Source organism: Brachycentrus maculatus, unplaced genomic scaffold, assembly GCF_059751285.1.
Source record: "Brachycentrus maculatus isolate JH-2025_06_01 unplaced genomic scaffold, ASM5975128v1 h1tg000576l, whole genome shotgun sequence".
NCBI lineage: Eukaryota > Metazoa > Arthropoda > Insecta > Trichoptera > Brachycentridae > Brachycentrus > Brachycentrus maculatus.
In genome coordinates, this window is record NW_028281316.1 from 197,002 (window position 1) to 207,500 (window position 10,499).

Here is a 10,499-nt window from a genome sequence, read left to right on the forward strand (position 1 = left end):
CCGAAAATGTACTATATCCCGGCAAAAGCGGTATATTTTTTACTTAATATTTACCCGCTACAGGGCAGAAAGTGTTGTTTTTGCATTTTTAAGAATAGGTATTGTTCAATTATTATTTTTATATATACAAAATATTTTTTTAATGGAGAAAACACCTTCAAGTTTTACCTAAAAACATCTGTTGCACAGAAAGTTCAAGAAGTGCCTTGATTTTTATTTTGAATACATTTCATTATATTCTTAAACTTTAAAAACGATCTCCTAAAAAATTAAGTTTTTTTACACATAAAGACAACATGATTCGAAGGCATAGCCTAGGTGACGTTGTCCATGACAGAAAGACCTACAACCTGAGGATGAAGAGAGCTGTCTCCAGCAGTCTGCAAAGATGATAAGTTGGGATGGAGCCAGGAAGAAGTGTGTATGTTATCCCATGTTTGTATAGGAAAATCTGTACTCTCAATGCCAAACATTGTAGGCCACGACATTTTTAAAATTGGCATGCATTTTCTACGGACTGCCAATCTAGACAAACACAAATTTCTGGAAGGGCAAACACGTGCTTATCACGCGATAACCGCACTTAAAAAAAAACTTTCATAGATAGCGCGGCTCGCATTACTCAATGCAAACAGCAAACCGCCAGTCTTCCGCCGGGCACTCCCAGAAAACGGCATTTAGGCGGGAAACCGGCGTGTGAAATGGTTCCCTAGAAGTGGTGGGGGCCGTTTCCGGCCGGGGTCCTGCTATCTCCTGGCCGATTAGGCCTCGCTCGCCTCCGTTGCTGTCGCGCCACGTGCTCAGAGCCGCGCCGTCGTCATATTAGTGAATACGTCAGCCAAACGCACCGACTTGCATCAGCGAACGTGTCGAGAAAAGTGTCCAGTACTTAATTTACTCTGCGTGTGGCTCCGGATTCTTCTTCACCCATGTGGGTTTTGTCTTATGGGATTGTAATCTTGGCCACAGTTTTGTTAGCCATGGATATCCCGAAGGTCACCACCAAACCCTTTGAGTCGGCAGTCCTTCATCATGTGTCTTATGGTCTACTCAGCTCCACACTCACAATCAGGGTTGTTCCTTTTCCCCCACCTCTAGGGTAAAAAGTTGCAGCAATCCTGCGACGTTATTACTCTGTGTCCAGTATTGTCTTGCTGATCACCGAATGCGACAAAAAGTGTCCAGTATTGTTCTGCTGATCACCGAATGTGACGAAAAAAGTGTCCAGTATTGTTCTGCTGATCACCGAATGTGACGAAAAAAGTGTCCAGTATTGTCCTGCTGATCACCGAATGTGACGAAAAAAGTGTCCATTATTGTCTTGCTAATCACCGAATGTGACGATAAAAGTGTCCAGTATTGTCTTGCATCACCTGTGTGCTCTCAGATGATAAAAGGTGTGAATCTAGTTTTATGTAAATTAATTATACTTCTTTCCGCGCCAATGGTGCACGAGGCACTGCATCTTATATGAGCGTTGTTATATTGATCATTTGTTTCGTGAAGGTGCAATGATGATTCTCGCACTTAGGGATCTTTAATAAATATTAGAGTGAAAAATCACTTATTTTGATCCCTACGAGAATTGAACTTCCAATCGGCTTCTAACGTGGTAGCCAAACGCGCTTATAACTACAGATGTTCTTTATACGCAATGCTCCTTCTTAATTCTATATGCAGTGTGTCTATCGATAAAAAAATGTTTAAACATGTTTTATTTAAATATTGTATATAATGAAAATGGCTAATTTTTCTATATATTTTTTAACAAAGACCGGGACCGTTACGATGTAAATAAATCGATGATGTTTATATTTTTGTACGTTATTTTAAATGTGCTTTATATATTTTTTTTCTTTTTTCACAGAATAATGGAGAGAGCAGCAAGACGCCGCAGGACTCGGCCGCCCAAAATGAAGACGAGTCCAGTTGGTTTTGGGATCCCCCTGATGCCAATTCGTCGGAGACCGCGAACAGTGCAAAAACGGAAAAGAAAATGTTATCGGAGCAAATCGTCTCTCTTCAAAACGAAATATCCGACCTGAAAAATAAACAAAACTCTGGAAATAACGAAAACAGCCTAGAAGTTCAAGCCCTGAAGGTGCAGCTGGAGACGCTGAAAAATGAAAACGCCACCCTAACTATTAATCTGGAAGACTTGGACAGTCAACATCAGATGGCGATCGACGAAGTGATCAAACTGAAGGCGGAGCTCCAGGTTAATTACGATCTTCTGCAAAGGAAACACGAAAGTTTGGAGAGAGAGAATGCGGAATACAAGACGCGATTACAAGACCGCGAAGTCCAAAAAGACTCGGACTTCAAGGAACTCAGCGAGACCAACCTCAAACTTATATCGGACCTCAACACCATGCACCACAAATTCGACAATCTTGAAAAGGTGCATCGTATGCTCGTTGCGAACACGGAAAAGTTCCAAGAAGACAATCTGGAACTGAACGAAGAAAACTTCAAGCTGCAAGAAGAGTGCGCGCGACTGCAGCACGATCTGGAAGAGCTGCAGAACGAGCACCAGCCGCCGACGAAGAGCGACGAAAACCATGTGCCGAACGAAAAATACAGAGAGTTGGAAGATAAATTTCTGGACTTAGAAAGGAAATTTGCACAAATGGACCCCAAAAAATCTGCTAGTGAGCCCAAGGACTCTAATGCCCAGGAAGTCATCGCCAAGTTGAAATTTGAAATAGTCGAACTACAGAATAAATTGAACACAAATGAAGAAATCAAACGTTTGAATTTAGAAATCGATCATCTTAAAAAAGAAGTCGGAACCCTCTCAATAAAACAAGACGAATTTATTTCGTGCGAATCGATCAGAAAGCTTATCGACAAGTACATGGCGCCCGATTTTCCAGCTATCCAAAAGTATTTGAAAAACACCTCCGGTGAACTCTTGGAATATATCGATCTTTGTCTCAAAAGTTACTCGGACCTTAGGAGTAAAAATGAGTCCCTTGAAATTCGCATTTCCGAAGATTCTCGCGTTATTAACAACTTGCAATCCAACGTAGACGAGATGAGTGCCGAAATCGACATACTCAACGGCGATATAGCGCACTACTCTCACGAGTGTTCGGAACAAAAGAAAAATAACGACTTTCTGATCGCCGAAATTGGCGCTCTGAAGAGCGTCTCCAAGCTCGAACCGATTCTCGAGGACAACGAAGAGCATTTAGAAAAATTGCAAAACGATTTAGATGACTGCAGTAATTTAAACAAGAGTATCGAAGTTGAATTAGAAAACGCCGAAAAGCAGCTTCGGGAGATGACGGCGCAGAAAATAAAGTTAGAAGAAGAAATGAACAATGTCAAAGAAGAGCTCAAACATGCCAAAAATGAAATAGATGCCCTTAAAACACACAATGATACCGTAGATGACGAAACGTTGGCACTGGCTCATAGGAAACTATCAGACACGCAAAATGACCTGGAAAAGCTAAAGACCAGCTTTCACTCTGTGTCAGTCGAAAATGAAAAACACAAGATTGACCTCACAATCCTGGACAATGACAAAATTTTACTATTGAGAGAAATAAGCGAACTTAGGGCTAATATTCAAACGAAATCTATAATTGAAGACTACGCTAAAAAGATTGAAGCTGAAAAGACTGATTTAGAAATAAAGTTATGCCATCTCAGTGAAATGGAGAATATGGTCGAAACGCTGAACAAGGAGAATGAAGCTTTAAAAGTTAGAATTGCGAATTTAGATCAGATGTCGGAGAGTCACGATTATTTAGTTCACGAAGAACTTCTGCAAGCCAAAAATAAATCTTTAGAAAACAGTAGACTTCTTGCAGAAAAGGATAAGGAAATACTTAATATGAAATCAAAAACAGAGGAACTTGAAAATAATGTCGAAGAGGTACTGAAAGATAAATGTAAGATAGTAAAAGAACTCACAGAACTTTTTGGAAAACTGACTGATTTCGATGGTGAAAGTAGTGATAAACCTGTAGAAGAAGACGATGCACAATGTATTATGAAGAAAATTATTTGTGCCGTGGAAGAAATTAAACTAAATTTAAGGTCCAAATCTGAACCGATGGCAACGCGTGCTGAAATTGATAAAGTTCACAGTCATCCCCAAATCGATTTGGAGAAAAAGGACCTTGAAATTTCGCAATTAGAAGAAACAATTGAGCGACATAAATTGGATACTGACCGAAGAGATTTAGAAATTGACAAATTAAACAAAAAATGCATCGACTTAAATCAAGAAATCCAAACTGTCAATGAGGAGTTGTCTACTGAGCGCTCAAATCTAGCCAAAGCCCTAGAGTCAGCCGCCAAAAAAGAAGCTATAGTCTTGAAAAATTCATTGCTGCTTGAGGAAATCAGCAAAATCAAAGAAGATTTGTTCACCATAAGTGCACAAAAAGATAAATTGCTGGTCGAAAGGGAAGAACGTGCCAAAAACGAAATTTCTGAAGTCTCAGAAATGAAGAAAGAGCTAGCCAAACAGGAAAATCATATCCATCGACAAAATGAACATATCAGCAAAATGACGGACGCATTTGACGATTTGAAAATCGTGAATGAGGATTTGTCTGTGAAAATGAAAGATTATTATGATAACATAGATATAGTCAAGAATTTAAATCAAGAAATCAAAATCGTCAATGAGGAGTTGTCTGCTGAGCGCTTGAATCTAGCCAAAGCTCTAGAGTCAGCCGCCGAAAAAGAAGCTATAGTCTTGGAAAATTCATTGCTGCTTGGGGAAATCAACACAATCAAAGAGGAATTTAACAATATGAAAATCTTGAACGAGGATATGTCTGTGAAAGTGAAACATTATTATGATAACATAAATACAGTCCGAAGAATAAAATTAGCCATCCCTCATCACAGTAAAGTGCTCGAGGAGAAAAATAAGGAAATAGCTATGTTAAATGAAACTCTTAAAAAAACACAAAACGAATTAGAAGAATTGAAACTGCACAGTTTACAGGGTACATCAGTCAAAAACACAAGCGATGAAGACTATTTAACTTTAAAAACTAGTTTTGAAAATGTAGAGAAACAAAAGCAGGAAGCGGATGCTAAAATTGAGAAATTAACCGGTGAAATCTCCGCGTTAGAAGATAAATGCAAGATTATTGTTCGCGAAGGAGATGAAAAGCGGGAATTATTGCGAGAACTTGAAAATTACAGAGACGAAGCAGATGCAAAACTTGGACAGCTCTGCAAAGAGAAGAATGAACTGATATTTTTGGTTACTCAAAAACACCAAGAGAGTATGAATTATCACGCCGAAATACAGAGGCTGAATTCCGTACTATTTGCAGAAAGCGAAAAGTACAAGGACTTGGAGAGGCTCAACGCACAGTCGGGGCAGTCTCATCCATCCGCAGAACACCAGGTCGACACTCAAGACGCGGAGAACTCGAACAAGTTGCTGAGAGAAAAGACTGATAGGTGCTTGCAGCTCGAGGGAATTTTGGACGAAATCAGACAAGCCGGAATCACGCCCGACGAGCTGGAGAAGCTGAAGGAGAAGAACCAGTTTTTGGTCGAAAAGTGCGATGTTTTGGGCAAGAACTTGGTCATGGAGCAAGGAAACACGAAGCAGATTGCGCAGGAAAAGATTCAGGTGAGTGTCTAACGTCATTTTGGTAAAAATTATTCATAATAAAGACAGATATGAACGAGAACTAACAGACATCGGATAACATCTTAAGACAGAATTCTCAAGTTGTGTATGTATAACAAAAGCAAAAAGCATTACTCCATTTTGAGGTCCCGGTTTCAATTCCCAGTCGAGTCAATATCAGAAGTCACATTTTGATCCCTTGTCCATTTGAATTTAATCAAACAAGCAATATCTTGTCATACTTCTTCTTGTATATACACACCCCTAGGTGGATATGGCACTGCACCGTACTGCCGGAGTGTTATCTTGATTGTTACTTACTTGAAGGCAAGGCGATCACTCCTTCGATTCAGAGAACGGTCCAGGGTGATATTAAATAAATATTTGAGTGTAAAATCACTAATATTTATTTCCACCTCCCCCCCCCCAGGGAATCGAACCCGGTTCCTCCATCACGGTATCTAAACAAGCTAACCATTTCACCACAGAGAAGGACATAACTTTTGTCATAACTCAACTATAATAATAAAACCCTTATCCGCACCCCAATGGTGCATAGGGCACTGCGTCATATAAACGCAGTGTTATCTTGATCGTTTAAACATGAAGGAAAGGTGATCAGCCCTCCGCTTCAGGTACCAGTCCAGGGTAATATTGAATAAATATTACAGTGAAAAAATCACTAATATTTATTTGACCCCCCTGGGAATCGAACCCGGAACCTCCAGAACGGTAGCCGAGCGTGCTGACCATTACACTACGGAGGCGGACTAACTCAATTTTAATGATTTTGAACAAAATAATTTTGCAATTTACAAACAACCACCAGGAATTGCTCTCGATTAAGATTAGCTATTGAATAAAGTGTGTCCCACAAGGCTCTCTTTTTGGTCCACAATTATTTTGACGTATATAGACAACCACCTCCAATTCTTCAATCAAAACACTAAAATACTAGTAGTAGTGCCTGAGATTAGCTAAACCTATTTATGGTACTCGTACGCAATAATTCAAGTTGAATGCTCAAATTTTTAGTTTGGACCAGGCCATTTTCTGTTCTGTTTTTGTTTTGGTAGATTGCGGAAAGGGAACAATCGCTGTCCCGGGAGCTGGAGCGGCTGCGCCAGCACTTGCTCGACATGGAGGAGGAGCACACCAAGGAGTTGGTCCTGGCGGAGCAGAAGTGGCAAGAGGCCCAGACCAAGTTGACCTCGGCGGAGGAGAAAGTCAAGCATTCCAGCACCCTCTATACGTCAAACAGGTAAACTGATCATTTTTGTAACAACAATAATTTCTAGTGAATCAATTGACTTTTTTTGACTAGCTATTACGCCACTAATAGAAGCAGAGGAAGACCGAAAAAAGCTTCGTATTTCAAATACGAAGGATGGAATTGGCAAAAGAAGGGTGAAAGTAGATTGAATGCGGTCGAAATGCAATCACTCAGACAAATGTGCGGCAAAACAATGTGTGATAGATGTTCATATGGTGAAATAAGGAAATAATGCAAGGCTGAGACGAGTGTAATCGATAAAAATAACAAAAGTATGTTGAGATGGTTTGGACATGTGGAATGAATGAGTGAGGAAAGAAAGTCTAAACTAATATATACCAGGTGAATGTAGTTGGAAATTGAAATGGAGGAAAACCGAGGAAAACTTGTCATTATCAAGTATTTCAATTATTTTATTTGATGCAAGTGTTTTTAGAATTGTGTCTTTTGTCTAGTATCCGAGCGAACCAGGAGGTGGAAACGCTTCGGACGCAGATCAAACTAGTGGAGAGGCAAAGGGACGAGATACAGTCCCAGTTGAGCCAGTCGGAAGACAGGAACAGCAAGAACCTAGCGGCTCTCACCAATCTACAGTGCGTCCTTGAACAGTTCCAAATGGGTGAGTCAAATTTGTCTACTTGAATTCCTTTTTCACATGCTATTTGAAGGCATATGAATGAATATTAGTCAGACAATTGTAGGGATATACATGTCTATGAAAAAAATTCAATTTATTAGCCCTGGAACACGGGACTTTCAAGTACCTTAATACGAGGATATTGTAAAATGTATGACGATTAGAAAAACTGATATTTAACGAAAACGTTTTAAAAATAAGTGCAAATTTTTTCATGAATTTTATATAAAATTTTAACATAATATGGGTAAAAGATTCAGATTTACACTAGTTGGCACTACATTCTTTACATGCGTTGCTTGGCTGCTCCCCACACATAAGAAGTCTTATGGATACATTACTTTCAAAAGACTTTCTATCAGTGAATCAAATCCTTCTTAACAGAGTGTTTGTGGGAAACGTTTGTGGTTTAAAAGCGTCTTTTACATACTGTTGGTAGAGAGCGAGAGATGCTTAAAAGCGTTCTATTTGCTTACTTTTAGTAGAGAGCGAGTAGAGAGCGAGAGACTCCAAAAAACATTGTACAGATCAGAATCAGGTTTGCGGTTACTTGTGATTAATATACAATACTAATTAGCATACTAATTGTGGTTGGGGTTGATGGAAAAATCCCCCGTCAACAGTGTGTTCATACATTTGGGACGGGAAAGGTATTTATACCCGTTGGGTCGATTGATGCTTACGGACGGGAAGGGTATTTTTACCTTCTGCATTGACCTCATTTCAAAGGCAGAAAAATGGAACTATCCAATGTTTTTAATATGAATATTATACACCAATCTCTTTGTTAAGGTCTTAACTATATGTACATTATTAACACTCTCCATTCCTTGCCACAACACAGCATTCCTCAGTAATTCCTTTACTGTCCAAGTGGCTAGACTCTGGAATGAACTACCTCTACACGTAAAAAATGCACCTTCTATTTAAACCTTCAAAAAACGCCTGAAATATCATTATCTTACCTTAAAACCCTAACTGTCCATCTCCTCCTCCCCTGACCCCTCCCTTTTCCCATGCCTTCCTTACTCTATCGTCATTTTGTTTTTCTATTCATGTTACCCTGTTTAAATTCTTAATTTTTAATTATGCTCTCTTACGTTTCTTTGTTTTTCTTAACCTGTTCAAGCATTATTTCCCCACTAATTTCTAACAGACATCAAAAGGTACAAGCCTAGATCGTTCACACTAGTCTGTTGGTTCACACTGGTTGGTTGGAAGATATTGCTTTATAGCAATAAGCCCGCCAATGTACACACATATTGTACAAAAAGTTCAAATAAATAAATATTACCAAAGCTTGTCGTAAAAAATGCCCGTATAAAATCAAGTTTTATTAGGTGTGCCCTTAATTTTATAAATGTCTACATTTCTGTACTAGAATCGCAAACAGATTTGGCTTTCAAGAATATTTTTAATTGTTGTAATGTGCATATTTGTCTCTTTGGCCGATAAGTTTGCCAACCGCTAGTACAGCGCATTCTTCTTCTCTCTCTGAGCAGACGAGGAACGCGATGTTTAGCATTCTTTTTTTAATCATTTTAATGTGCATATTTGTCTCTTTTCCCGATAAGTTTGCCAACCGCTAGTACAGCGCATTCTTCTTCTCTCTCTGAGCAGACGAGGAACGCGATGTTTAGCATTCTTTTTTTAATCATTTTAATGTGCATATTTGTCTCTTTTCCCGATAAGTTTGCCAACCGCTAGTACAGCGCATTCTTCTTCTCTCTCTGAGCAGACGAGGAACGCGATGTTTAGCATTCTTTTTTTAATCATTTTAATGTGCATATTTGTCTCTTTTCCCGATAAGTTTGCCAACCGCTAGTACAGCGCATTCTTCTTCTCTCTCTGAGCAGACGAGGAACGCGATGTTTAGCATTCTTTTTTGAATCATTTTAATGTGCATATTTGTCTCTTTTCCCGATAAGTTTGCCAACCGCTAGTACAGCGCATTCTTCTTCTCTCTCTGAGCAGACGAGGAACGCGATGTTTAGCATTCTTTTTTGAATCATTTTAATGTGCATATTTGTCTCTTTTCCCGATAAGTTTGCCAACCGCTAGTACAGCGCATTCTTCTTCTCTCTCTGAGCAGACGAGGAACGCGATGTTTAGCATTCTTTTTTGATTCATTTTAATGTGCATATTTGTCTCTTTTCCCGATAAGTTTGCCAACCGCTAGTACAGCACATTCTTCTTCTCTCTCTGAGCAGACGAGGAACGCGATGTTTAGAATTCTTTTTTGAATCATTTTAATGTGCATATTTGTCTCTTTTCCCGATAAGTTTGCCAACCGCTAGTACAGCGCATTCTTCTTCTCTCTCTGAGCAGACGAGGAACGCGATGTTTAGCATTCTTTTTAGATTCATTTTAATGTGCATATTTGTCTCTTTTCCCGATAAGTTTGCCAACCGCTAGTACAGCACATTCTTCTTCTCTCTCTGAGCAGACGAGGAACGCGATGTTTAGCATTCTTTTTTTAATCATTTTAATGTGCATATTTGTCTCTTTTCCCGATAAGTTTGCCAACCGCTAGTACAGCGCATTCTTCTTCTCTCTCTGAGCAGACGAGGAACGCGATGTTCAGCATTCTTTTCTCTATTGGGTGTACCTGTACTTAATAAAACTAAAAATAATAAAGGCGTACTAGAATTGCAAACAGATTTAGCTCTGAATAATTTTTTTGATCATTTTAATGTGCATATTTGTCTCTTTGGCCGATAAGTTTTCTGACTGCTACTATGTCCGCCTCCGTGGTGTAATGGTCAGCACGCTCGACTCCCGTCCTGGAGGTCCCGGGTTCGATTCCCAGGGGGGGTCAAATAAATATTTATTCGATATTACCTTGGACTGGTACCTGAAGCGGGGGGCTGATTACCTTTCCTTCATGTGTTAATGATCAAGATAACACTGCGTTTATATAATGCAGTGCCCTATGCACCATTGGGGTGTGGATAAGGGTTTGAAAAACTGAAACT

At 39.4% G+C, this 10,499-nt stretch overlaps 1 protein-coding gene across 2 annotated transcripts in view; it reads left to right on the forward strand.

Moving 5' to 3' along the window:
• Window positions 1-10,499, forward strand: part of LOC148301322 (uncharacterized) — a 100,687-nt gene that overhangs the window by 65,538 nt on the left and 24,650 nt on the right. For both annotated transcript variants that reach the window (XM_088273434.1, XM_088273435.1), the window contains 3 exons: window positions 1,868-5,614; window positions 6,691-6,875; window positions 7,343-7,506. In XM_088273434.1, coding sequence (XP_088129560.1) covers window positions 1,868-5,614; window positions 6,691-6,875; window positions 7,343-7,506 — 4,096 coding nt within the window. The remainder of the gene's footprint in view (window positions 1-1,867; window positions 5,615-6,690; window positions 6,876-7,342; window positions 7,507-10,499) is intronic.